The sequence below is a fragment of the Kryptolebias marmoratus genome, linkage group LG3, assembly GCF_001649575.2.
Source record: "Kryptolebias marmoratus isolate JLee-2015 linkage group LG3, ASM164957v2, whole genome shotgun sequence".
Classification (NCBI taxonomy): Eukaryota; Metazoa; Chordata; class Actinopteri; order Cyprinodontiformes; family Rivulidae; genus Kryptolebias; species Kryptolebias marmoratus.
In genome coordinates, this window is record NC_051432.1 from 4,611,048 (window position 1) to 4,621,005 (window position 9,958).

At 37.0% G+C, this 9,958-nt stretch overlaps 1 protein-coding gene across 1 annotated transcript in view; it reads left to right on the forward strand.

Moving 5' to 3' along the window:
• Positions 1-7,234: 7,234 nt before the first annotated feature.
• LOC108247097 (myelin and lymphocyte protein-like) overlaps positions 7,235-9,958 on the forward strand; it is a 7,840-nt gene continuing 5,116 nt past the window's right edge. Inside the window, exons 1-3 of the mRNA XM_017434979.3 lie at positions 7,235-7,392; positions 9,052-9,219; positions 9,613-9,747. Of these exons, the coding sequence (XP_017290468.1) occupies positions 7,303-7,392; positions 9,052-9,219; positions 9,613-9,747 (393 nt within the window). The 5' untranslated portion in view covers positions 7,235-7,302. The remainder of the gene's footprint in view (positions 7,393-9,051; positions 9,220-9,612; positions 9,748-9,958) is intronic.

Consider the following 9,958-nt stretch of genomic DNA (forward strand, 5'->3'; position numbering starts at 1 on the left):
GACTCCAAGCAGTCCATTCATAAAACATTTAAACTGTCTTTATTTACATGAAAACGTCATGTTGACCAGTAAAACTTCAGTTTTGTTCTTTATTTTTAACTACACAGCAGTATAAAAATAATCACATCACGTGTGTATGTGTGTGTCTGGGTGCCATGTTAGTGAAATTTCTCATGAACCACAGGACCAATCATAATAAAACTCCCAGAAATTGTTATTTTAAGTACTTGTACATCCTCAGCTGATTAACATTTGATGTCATCCATTCGAGATGGACGCCACAGCTCAAAGTTATCAAACAAAAAAAGACTCTAGCTCAGATCTTCTTCTAACTTTTGAGCCAGTTTAGCACCACTCCCCTAATTCCAAACCTTTCTAGTTTATGCAACAGAACATCATGATTAATGGTATTAAATAGGTTTTTTAATCAATAAATACTCCAAATGCAAAATGTTTGTTGTCAGCGCCACTGATCATTTCCTCAGCTGGCTGTATTAATGCCATTGACGTGGATCTGTTTTCTCTGAGACCATACTGACAATCTGTCAATGCATTATGTTTTTTAATGGAGGCATCAAGCTTTTGAATGAACACTTTTTGCAAAGTGTTAGAGAACTGGCAAAGTAATGATACCGGCCTGTAATTAGTAAAAATGGTGTTTGTCCCCAGCTTTAAGCATTGGAATAAATTTAACAGTTTTTATTTGATATGGAATGATAAATCACAAATGTAGCTCAGTGGTTCTACGATGGCATCGATCCCTTTCTTATTAATATCATTCCAGTCTGTAGATGTCTTGTTTTTACATTTGCTGACTATTTCTATAATTTCTTTGGTTGTTACTGGTTTCAGTAAAATTGAGCATGGTTTAGACATGATATATTTATCAACGCCCCTGTCAGGACCGGTGGAGACGATGGCGAACCCAGAACGCAGACTCATAATTAGAAGGGCAAAAAACTAATTTATTAAACTAAAGAAACAAAATGAAAACAAACAGCTGACGAGGCAGCAACTTAAAAGAACAAAAAATCAAACAACGGTGGGCAGAACAACAAGGAGACAAGGTACGGAGCATGGCAGCTAACGGCAAACAAAAAACAATGAACCAGCAACTAGTGGAAGAAATGACCGGGTATTTAAAGTGCTGAGGATAATCAGGTAAGTGGAGACAGGTGACAAGATTAACAGGCTTTGACAGGTGTGAGTGGGCGTGACAGGAATGCAGAGGGAGAAATAGACTGAGGAGGAATGAGGAAGTGAAAACACACGAAAACAGAAACTAAAACACAAACCAATAAACTAAAACAGAAGTAAAACAAAACACAGGAAAAAACCCAAATCACCACAGCCCCCCTCTTTATGATTCAAAATGTTTATCTCATCAGCTGGTTTTGGTCCCACATTTACAAAAAAACCCATTAAATCCATTAATTACATCATTCACATCGTTCACAATCCCATCATCGTTGTCAAAAAATTCAGAATAATTTGTTCTAATTGAACCATTTCTAATAACATCTAATATTCTCCATGTACCTTTTAATATTGTGTTTGTTATTCTGTTTTAGTATAATAATCTTTCTTATAATATTAATTATTTTATTATCATAGTTTTATAGTTTTGTTCTGTTTCTTTAGTTCTAACTTTGGTGAAATGTTTGTATAAGATTTTCTTTTTTTACATGCATTTTGAATTCCTTATCTGATCCATGGTTTGTCCATGAACCTTTGTCTATTATTGGACTGAATCACTGGACAATTATTGTTATACCGGTTTTTTTTTTAATGCAGTAAGAATATTTTCAAAAGCTGTATCGGTGTCCTTATCTTCACACAGTGTTTTCCAAGTTAGTGATAATAATTTGGTTTTAAATGCCTTTATTGTTTCTTTTGTATTTAAATTTAACATTATAATCCTTCTCTCTACAGATACTGTTATGGATCACGAAAACAGGTACACGATCAGTGATATTGTTACTAATAATCCACTTTTTAAGTCACTTTCTAAATAATCAGTAAATATTTTGTCAATAAGGGTGGCAGTGTGATGTTATTCTGCTAGGCTTAGTAATCAGTGGATATACAGTAGGTTAAAACTGTACATTATGTTAATAAAATCATCTGTTGCTTTGTGTTTTCGGGCATTTAACATGTCAGTATTGAAATCTCCACAGAAGAATACGACCTTCTGATTAATGTTGTCAAAAATTGTCTCCATGCTGTTTTTAAAGGTTTCCGTGTTGGATGCTGGAGCTCTGTACACTCAAAATGACAATATTTTTCTGTTTTTCTGTACTGATCCCAACAGATATACAGTCCATACCATCTTCAATACAAATCAACATACTTTCTACAACCTCATCTCTAAGACTGTTGTGCACAAATTCATGTCCTTCTGACAGGAAATCCATCCCTTTCTCCAAGTTAAGCCAAGTTTCAGACATTGCTATGACTTTAAATTGTCTGTTAAACTGATTTAGATATTCTTTAATGTTTTGATGATTTAGATACAAGCTTCTAATGTTAAAATGAATAATTGACATTTCCTGACCTAAATTACTATGTTTGTTATATTGCTTTTCGGTATAATGACCACAAGAGTTGTTTAGAAAGTCAAAGAAGTTACAGTCTGGACTGAGAACTGAATCTAAGTTCATGAATTTTTGGTCTTTAGTGCTTGTGTGAGTTTAATCAGAGTTCTATTGATTGTTGTTATCTTTTTGTGTTGACACAGAGTCACTGGTATTTATCCAGTTCTTTCATTTCCCTGATGGCTAACACCCTGAGTCCCTCCCAGATAACCCAACTTCTCACCCTGTCTCTAAGGAAGAGCCCAGCTACCCTGCAGAGAAAACTCATTCCTCCTTTATCCGCAGTCACATACAATGTAACATCTAGGATATGAGAAAAATATTACAGTAGTAAATAGGGGTTAGTGTAGTTGCATCACCTTATCAGCTACAGAACAGTGTTACACATGGAGTTTTATCAGAAGTCTCATCTCTGACCAGAGCAGGAGCCTTGTCTGACAGAACAGGAAATAAAACAAGACAAACAAAAATGTGTTTCAAAATACTTAACAGGAATGTGACTATCAATGGATCTGATGTTTTGTTCAGACTGTTCCGTGATTCAGCTCGGATATCACTTTTCAGATCTTTGCGTCAGCTGGGATTCACTGAGCACGCTCGATCAGCACAGGGGTTTACAAACAGGGCTAAATTACTCAGTTATGAGTGAACTAATGATGCTGATCATCCGCAGGTTTACTGATAAAGCCATGCAGTCATCGAGGAACAATCAGCAGGTCTGTTCTGATTGTTTTTAATTAAAGCAGTATAAAATACAGTCAAAGTTCAAAAGAATGAATTTTCATAGATACAGAATTGTAGCCTTTATCTGTTTTGTTTTTCTTTTTTTTGTAGCTTTTTCTTCCATGCAGTTCTGCACCAGAATACACAACAATCAGCAGATCTTTGAGAAAACGTCACATTTGCAGCCACCTTATCTTTAATCTTGCAGCACATGTCATACACCCTCATCTGCTGTTTGACACTATCTTCTTTCTTTTCATAAACAATAGACCATCACGCACTAAAAGAAGGCTGTGACAGTTCAGCCTACTCTCCCAGGGTTTCGTTTCTGTCAGAGTCCCCTCAGTTTGCACAGAACGTGGAAAAAAAGTCCTTCTCTTATTCTGCTCCGTCGTCCTGGAATATGCTGCAGCACGAGCTCAGTTTGATCACTCTGGGACATTTAAACATTTTTTAATGAAAATGGGGAGAAAAAAAACAAAATTTCAAACCCTATCTTGTTTTTAGGTTTTATTTAAACTTTGCTCTCTTTTAAATGTCCAGAAAGTAAAACAGGCCAGACTGAGCTGGTTTGGACACCTGCAGAGGAGGGACAGAGGGAATATTGGTAGAAGGATGTTAGAGATCTGTACCCACCGTGGCAGCTGCTCCCAGATTTATGATTTAATCTACTGGAGTACACTTACGAAAAGAAGATAGGCAAATTTGGATCAGTTTTTGGATTTGGATGAGCCCCATACATCATCAATACTGACTGCACGGTCTTGATTGGTTTGGTCTTCTCCTTGGTCTCCATCCCCTTCAGTCTTGGTCTTGATTCAGCCTCTCTCAAAGTCTTGGTCTTGTTTTGGTCTTGACTACATCACTACATTTGTTACTTTTTAAAATCAAATGTTGATCATTTTAAGTTGCATATCCATCTTGAACAAGATCATAGATCATAGAGACTTTTTGTTCAGTTACTTTTAGGTAAATAATCTACAATATCAGCAGTCTTTTTTTTTATTAAGTTTATAGTTTAGTGTTAATGTTATGTCATGTTAGCAAACTTTTTTTAAATTAATTAGTTTATCAAGACATGTTTGCGTGTGACTGTGAATAAAATGTGACATTCTTGCAGCATTCTTGTGAATGGCATTTAAATTTATTTGTCACAATGTGTCTTAATTATGTTTTAATTGTCAGGATAAATGGTGGTTGGAGGATTTGGATCCAAAATGCAGACTGGCACGAGGAGTTCGAAAATAAAACTGTTTAATCAAATAACAGAAACAAAATGAGCTGACGTGGCAGCAACAAAACTAAAGCGCAAAACTTACAACATCCAAACTTGCAGGGAACATGAGGGGCAAGACACGGGGAAAACCTGACAGCGAACGACAATGAACCAGTGAGGAAGCGAGGAAAATGAACAGGCTTCTTTTTCTTCTTTTGGATTTTATTGGCGGTTGGCAAACCAAGATGAACAGTCTTTAAAGGGTTAGGGTGATTTGTAAATGGACACAGGTGACTGATTATAAACAAGGGGCAGGTGTGGGTGGTTGAGGAAGATCGACAAGGGAACTAGTGAGGGAGTGAGTGAATTATGACACAAGGAGCAAAACTACACAAGAACTTACAAAACACAGGGTAAACAAGAAATCCAGCAGAACAACAGAAACACAACAATGAACCCAATGCATGCAAAACTCATAATAACTCACATCCTGACATTAATCACATCTCAATTTGAACACAGTTTAATCTTTTTATGTCACTAGTTAGTCAGATTTTGGTTATGTAGGTTGCCAAAGTTGTCTCACATTTCTCTTACTTTCTGACTTGTGGAAATTAAACTGAGAAGGGTTTGAGACGAGAGACTGTTGATCAAGAGGTTTTTAAACCTCTTTTGAATGCTGTTTGCAAACAGGTTAAAGGCTGGATCCTTGACTGTGGGAGCTGTTTTGGGTTGTTTGACTAAATATTTCTCATGACACTAAAAATTTTATTGAAGAAACTTGCTTTTTACAGTATAATGTAAAGTTTTAAATCGAGCAAAGGTGTTTTGTTGAGTCTGTTGTTATTTCTCCAAAAAGAATGTGTTTTAAATTTGTCTGAAAGTTTTGAGTCAATTGGAGCTAGAGAACTTGGCCTGAAGAAACAGCGGAGGTAATATTTTTATTTTATGTGACGTCAAGGTTTTTATTGTGGGAGACTTCCTTCTCCTCACAGAGTGTTTTCTTCATCAGAGGCAGGTTTCCCAGGCAGGGGGATAGGATGACAGCAGCAGGAAACCAGATCCATCACGTCGATTATCCAAGGTGTTAGTTCGACAGCTCACCTGCCCAACAACCTCCTCCTGCCAAATGAGATGCTTGATGTTTCCATGGCTTTGTTGTTTACAGCGTGCGGTGTGAAAGAAGCAGCTCTGACGGTAAAATTGTATAAAAAGTGACTTCCAGGAATGCCTCCAGGCTAAGTCAGCTTGTATAGAACTGGTATGTTTAGGTTTTTTGTCTGACATTTCAACAAAAATCCCATGACTGAATTGAGACCTGGAAAGATTAAATAATCCAACCTGAAAATCCTAAATTACTGATAGATGTATTTAAAGTAGCAGGCATATACTGTTTATTAGTCTTGCTCCAGAAAATAATAGATACAAATTAAGCTGCCTGCCGTGGATGTCTTTGTGCTCACATTGGCTTCAGCCAAAATGTAGACGATTTAACCTCCTGAAGTTTTATTATTAATATATTGTGTAGTTTGACGGGCTTACTTCCACCAAATCATGTCTTTGCAGCTTTGGTCAACATGTAGCCGTAGTTCTTGAGTGAAGAAGAAGCTGTCTCACTCATCATACCTCTGCCAGCTTTGTATCCACCTTGGCAGTCATTCCAACATGCTGAAAACCTAGACAAGGACACAGAGAAACATGGGTACAGAAACACAAAACAGCACATGCAGAGTACAAAATGGCAGTTGCTAGGTGGGTGCAGGTATGAAGTGGTGAAAGTATGAGCACCTCATAGTTCATAATCAACTCATTATCCAACAAGTTGTTAGGTTAGTGTAAGATAGAGTACCAACAGTAGATCCAATTAACAAATTTCTAAATGTAAATGTAGAGTAAATTTATATTTTCATTTATGCTCTGAGGCATGGGTGGCCACACAAGTTATATTCAGCGCAGTTAAACTATATATATTGTTTTTAATGTAGAGCCACTGGCTATATACCACATACAAGGTTAGCATTTTTTGTGCATTTTTCCTTTTTTTTATCTCCTGTTAGGCCTTTAGACCTTGAGTTTGCTCTTATGATACCAATCAGCAGCACTTGTTTAGCAAACATATGTCCTTTTTATCCTGACAGATTTGTAGACAGACTTTACAATGGAAGGTTTTTATGTGGTGAAATATAACTTCAGCCAAATACCTTTTTTAAGAATTGTGTGCTGTGCAAAAAAATAATATAATCTACTGAAAGTTACACAACCAAATTAGAGTCAAAAAATTATTAAATTCTCTGATTAAATGGTTTATTTTTAAGCTGTGATGATATCAGTTTTTTAAAGAAATACAACATGTTGTTGCTTTGAAACAGTCTCTAACATGTACAAAAATATAAAATAAAAAAAATATCAGTTTGTGGTTAGGTCCATTTTATATTGTGACCCTGTTTATGTAAGACTGTTGTTGCTGTTGTTCTACAGTTTGTGTTGATGCTGTGTTTGTTGTTGTTGTTGCTGGAAGCTGACCTGCCTCAGGTTGTCATGGTGATAAAGTGGTCAAACATTGATAAGGGTGTCTCACACTCATTGTGGACCTCCAGTCCTCCAGCACCCTGTCTGCCTGAGCTGTCCTGAGGGCGTGTGCGGGTCGCCAGGCGTGTCTGCGATCGGCTCATGGGGATTCCAGTTTTTCCAGTCAGCTTTTGGTTTAAAACCCAGCAGGTCTGAATCCACATCAGTCTCTCTTCAGCCTTAGCAGCCGCAGGAACAGAAATGGCTTCCAACATTGACAGGATGGATAGCCTCCCCAGTGGGGTGGGAATCTGTACCACCATCCCAGACATCCTATATGTGCCAGAACTGGTAAGAAAGCAGACCTGCAAGTGTCTTCTTTTATTATTATTATTATTATTATTATTATTATTATTATTATTATTATTATTATTATTATTATTATTATTATTATTATTATTGTTGTTGTTGTTGTTGTTGTTGTTGTTGTTGTTGTTGTTGTTGTTGTTGTTGTTGTGCGTGCGTGTAAAAAAAGCTATTTCTGTCAAAAAGGAGACATTGAATGCGCCACCTTTACCTGCGCCTCTGGCCACTGTCAGCTTTAAGGCACAAACAATCTCCTATGTGTTTAAACAAAATGTATAGCCAACTCTTAGCCAACTATTTGCTGAATATGTGCTTTGTCTCGTTGACAGACCACTTAGGAAAAAAAGAATCTGGCTTGTTCTCATTGTTTTACCAAGGCTGATCAGGTTTTTTAGAGGCTATTTTTACTTCAAGAAAAAAAAAAGTGTTTGTGCAACCTGAACGAGACTATAAGCCCATTGTCTCTGTGGTTTTTGGTTTAACAAATGTAAATCAGTCCATGATGTGACTCCATCTGTTTGAAGCTGTCCCTCAACAGTGATCCGTGTTCAGCAGTTTTTGTGAAATGAAACCTTCACTTTTATGCCTTATTTTGTCCTTTACTAAGACACGAAAAAATAAGTTAAACGTTTAGAAATACTGAAAACAAGACTATTCCTGAAATACGCCTTTAGGACAGAAAAAAATTAGGTTTTCAGGCAGCAGAAACAAAGCGCTGGAATGTTTCGGTGTGTATTTTACCTGACACGCACAGAAACAAAGGCAGGTGGAATGTGACAGTGACAGCAGCAGGTAGAGGAGGGCTGGACCCCATGAATAATGCAGCCTGTCAATAATTAAAGGTGTAGAATGAACAAAGGCAGCGAAACCGGGATCTCTGCTGCAGACCGAGATGGAAACACAGGGACAACACAACCTGTGGTCATGGGTACACACTCAAATAAAGGCTTCAAAAGGCTGAACTCAAACTAACCCTGTGTCATCAAACTGATCACACCAAGAGTCTAACTTTTCAGCTAGATGTTTTCAGACCTTTGCTTCCATTACAACCTGACAACAACTTTGCTTCACAACAGGATATACAGTAAAAGAGATGTTGTAATGTCTGGAGCAAAACAGTTTTAAGTGCCAAAAAAGTCTGAGTTGATGTGTTTTGCTCCAAATTGCATACAACGTTTTAACTACAAAATTTCTGTGAGGACTTTGAAAGGTGACAATGCAGCGTATGCCCCAAAATCCAACATACATCAGCTTTCTTCCCTGAAACCCAACAGTAATTTGGGAATCACTTTCAAAATAATCTAAGCTGACAAAATGTTTCCATTTTAATATATGAACTGCATAAGAAGTGAAGCTAGTAAAATAATGGCCAAATAATAAAAAGGATTTCATTTTGCTTTACTGTCAATGCATTTGTATTGTTAACAATTAAGCTGAACTTCAGAGCTGGATGAGTTGTTATCAGCAGACCCTGTGGTACAAATTTCTTCAAACTATCATTCATTGTCAATGGGCTTTATGTTTCCAAGAAACCATTGTTTTTCTCTGGTAAAGAACAGTTTTCTTTGTTTCATGTGGTTTTATTGTTCAGACAGCAAGAGATATTTGAATATGTTATCCTTCATGTATCTGGTCTCTCTGCAGATTTTTGGCGGTTTGGTGTGGATCCTGGTTGCGTGCACCTATGTGGAGGAAGCAAACCCCCTGGGCTGGGTCATGTGTGTCTCGGTCTTCTGCTTCGTCATGACTTTCATCTGGTTGGTGGTGTTCGCCTGTGGGTCCCATCACAACTCGAGGGGCTGGGCAACTGCAGTAAGTCCTTCATATAATTAATAAAGGCCTGGCATTCCCTGAAGGAATGCATATCATGAGTTTTAGATTAAGACCATTATGTCAAAATATTCTTGAAAATACTTTTGGCCTGCTTTGTCATCTGGCACAAGCTCACTCCTGTAGTCACAGAAAAATCGGCACATATTTTACGGAAGGTTTGTCTTAAATTGAACTAAATTTGTGCTACATTTGCATGTAAAGCTAATTTAAAACTGAATTGTAGAGGCAAAATAAACGAATTAATTAAACTTAATTGAGCTGTGCAGTTGTGCCAAATAACACAGCTTTATTTTATGAAATTGTTTATCAGTATGTGAAAAGAAGTGAAAACATTTCGCTGATGCTCCTCTCATCTTCCTCTTCCTCTTTAAGGACTTCATCTATCATTTTATTGCCGCCGTCTTCTACCTCAGTGCCTCAGTTGAGTTGGCCACCGTCACCTTGTACATGAGCGCAGCCACATCTGAGAAAGGAGTGAGAGACTATAAGCTGGAGATCTCTGCAGTGGTAAGTTATAGCTTAGGCATGAAAAGCACATACTGAAGTGTCTCCAAAAAATGTGACCAGTACAGGTGCTGGTCATAAAATTAGAATATCATGAAAAAGTAGATTGATTTCAGTAATTCCATTTAAAAAGTGAAACTTGTATATTATATTCATACATTACATACAAACTCATATATTTCAAATGTTTATTTCGTTTAATTTTGATGATTAC